Source organism: Rhinoderma darwinii, chromosome 12 (genome assembly GCF_050947455.1).
Source record: "Rhinoderma darwinii isolate aRhiDar2 chromosome 12, aRhiDar2.hap1, whole genome shotgun sequence".
Taxonomy (NCBI): domain Eukaryota; kingdom Metazoa; phylum Chordata; class Amphibia; order Anura; family Rhinodermatidae; genus Rhinoderma; species Rhinoderma darwinii.
The window spans coordinates 12,321,097-12,322,808 of NC_134698.1; the positions used below are offsets into that span (position 1 = coordinate 12,321,097).

General features: G+C 37.1%; 1 protein-coding gene across 1 annotated transcript; it reads left to right on the forward strand.

The window, feature by feature from the left end:
• Nucleotides 1-525: 525 nt before the first annotated feature.
• LOC142665108 (olfactory receptor 5A2-like) lies at nucleotides 526-1,467 on the forward strand. Its single transcript, XM_075844655.1, has one exon. It carries the CDS (start codon nucleotides 526-528, stop codon nucleotides 1,465-1,467), a length of 942 nt encoding a protein of 313 aa, XP_075700770.1.
• Nucleotides 1,468-1,712: the final 245 nt, after the last annotated feature.

Genomic DNA, 1,712 nt, shown 5'->3' on the forward strand with positions numbered 1-1,712 from the left:
TTGACTAATCAAATCTTTTTTGCAGCATTAAATATAATCGTTGTCTATGTAAATAGGGAGATGTGCGGCCTACATTATGGAAATATATGGGGACGAACAATTGTAGTAATGATCGCTCGTTCTGATAAATACCCAATCATAGCTCCTTGTGAAAAGAGCAAGCGAGCGCCGATCAGCGAACTGTCTCGTCGATCGGCGCTCGTTTTCATGAGCCATATTACTCTGTGTAAAAGGACCCTAAGATAAAATTCAAATATACTGTATATGTTTATAATATAAGGATATTATATGGTTATTTGAAGGGGTTGTCTCAAAAAATCATCTACTGACCAATTGTCTTATTGGAGTGCACGGTCATCATAGAGGTGGGTCTCTACTTGGGTCTTCATTCTATTAGCCATAAAGGAGAACAACTCAGCAAGAGTCGCTCCAACTCCAAAATTACTTCAAAGAAGTTTTGTATATTTTTATGGTAATTTTCTTCAAAAAGTTTCTTCTGTAACAGCAGCTCAACATAGACCAAGAATGAAGAGGAACTTTCAGAATAACAGTCATGGCACGGAGTTGCTTCTTCTTGGGTTCTCAGACGTTCCTGACCTACAGATGTCACTTTTTTGTGTGTTCCTCCTTATATATCTTCTCACTGTTTTTGGAAACCTTGTTATTATAATAGTAATTTATCTCAGACATGAACTGCACAATCCTATGTACTTCTTTATCAGCAATCTTTCATTTCTTGACATATCTTACTCTTCTGTTACTCAACCGAAGCTTCTCTCCATCCTCATAGCAGGTCCAAGTGTAATCTCATTTGCGGGTTGCATTACTCAACTCTATGTCTTTATGTCATTGGCTTGTACTGAATTTGTTTCCTTAACAGCTATGTCTTATGACCGGTACGTGGCCATTTGTAAGCCATTGCATTATTCGATTTTAATGAACAAAAAGGTGTGTTTACTCCTGGCAACAACTTCTTGGGTGGTGGGATTTTTGGATCCATTAGCACATACGGTGGTCATATCACAACTACCTTTATGTAGGCCACGTGTCCTAAATCATTTTTACTGTGATTTGTCGGTTTTATTAAATGTATCCTGTGTTGACAAGTTTTTCATTGAAATCATGACTTATATTGTTGGCTCGGTGGTAGCACTTCCAGCCTTTTTGCTTACATTGATATCATACATTTTTATTATATCCAACATCCTTAAAATTGCTTCTTCAGCTGGACGACACAAGGCTTTCTCCACTTGTGCGTCACACCTAACTGTTGTAATTCTATTTTACGGATCTGTATTAGTTATGCACATGAGACCTTCATCCCAGTATTTACTTAATCAAGATAAATACTTGTCTGTGTTATATACTGCTTTCATCCCAATGCTAAACCCTCTCATTTATAGTTTGAGGAACAAGGATGTAAAAAAAGCTTTGATAAAGCTCACAGCTGACAAGAAGTTTATCTAAATGATCAATACATTTAATTGACACAGCTCATTAAGATCAATGTAAGGATGTACAAGTCACAATGTGACTCTTTTTATGTCTGTATGTGATTTTATATGCATTTAATTTATTGGTTAAAAAGGGTATTTCTGCTATAGACATTTCTGACATATCCATTAGGCGCGCTGCTTCCTTTCTATTCCATTTCCTCTTGGATGCAGCCACCGGTTGCCACGTCAGCTTGCAGAATGGGATCTTAGAGGTGG

Excerpts from the sequence above, each read along its gene's own strand:
- LOC142665108 (XM_075844655.1), top strand. The coding sequence starts at position 526 with ATGAAGAGGAACTTTCAGAATAACAGTCATGGCACGGAGTTGCTTCTT.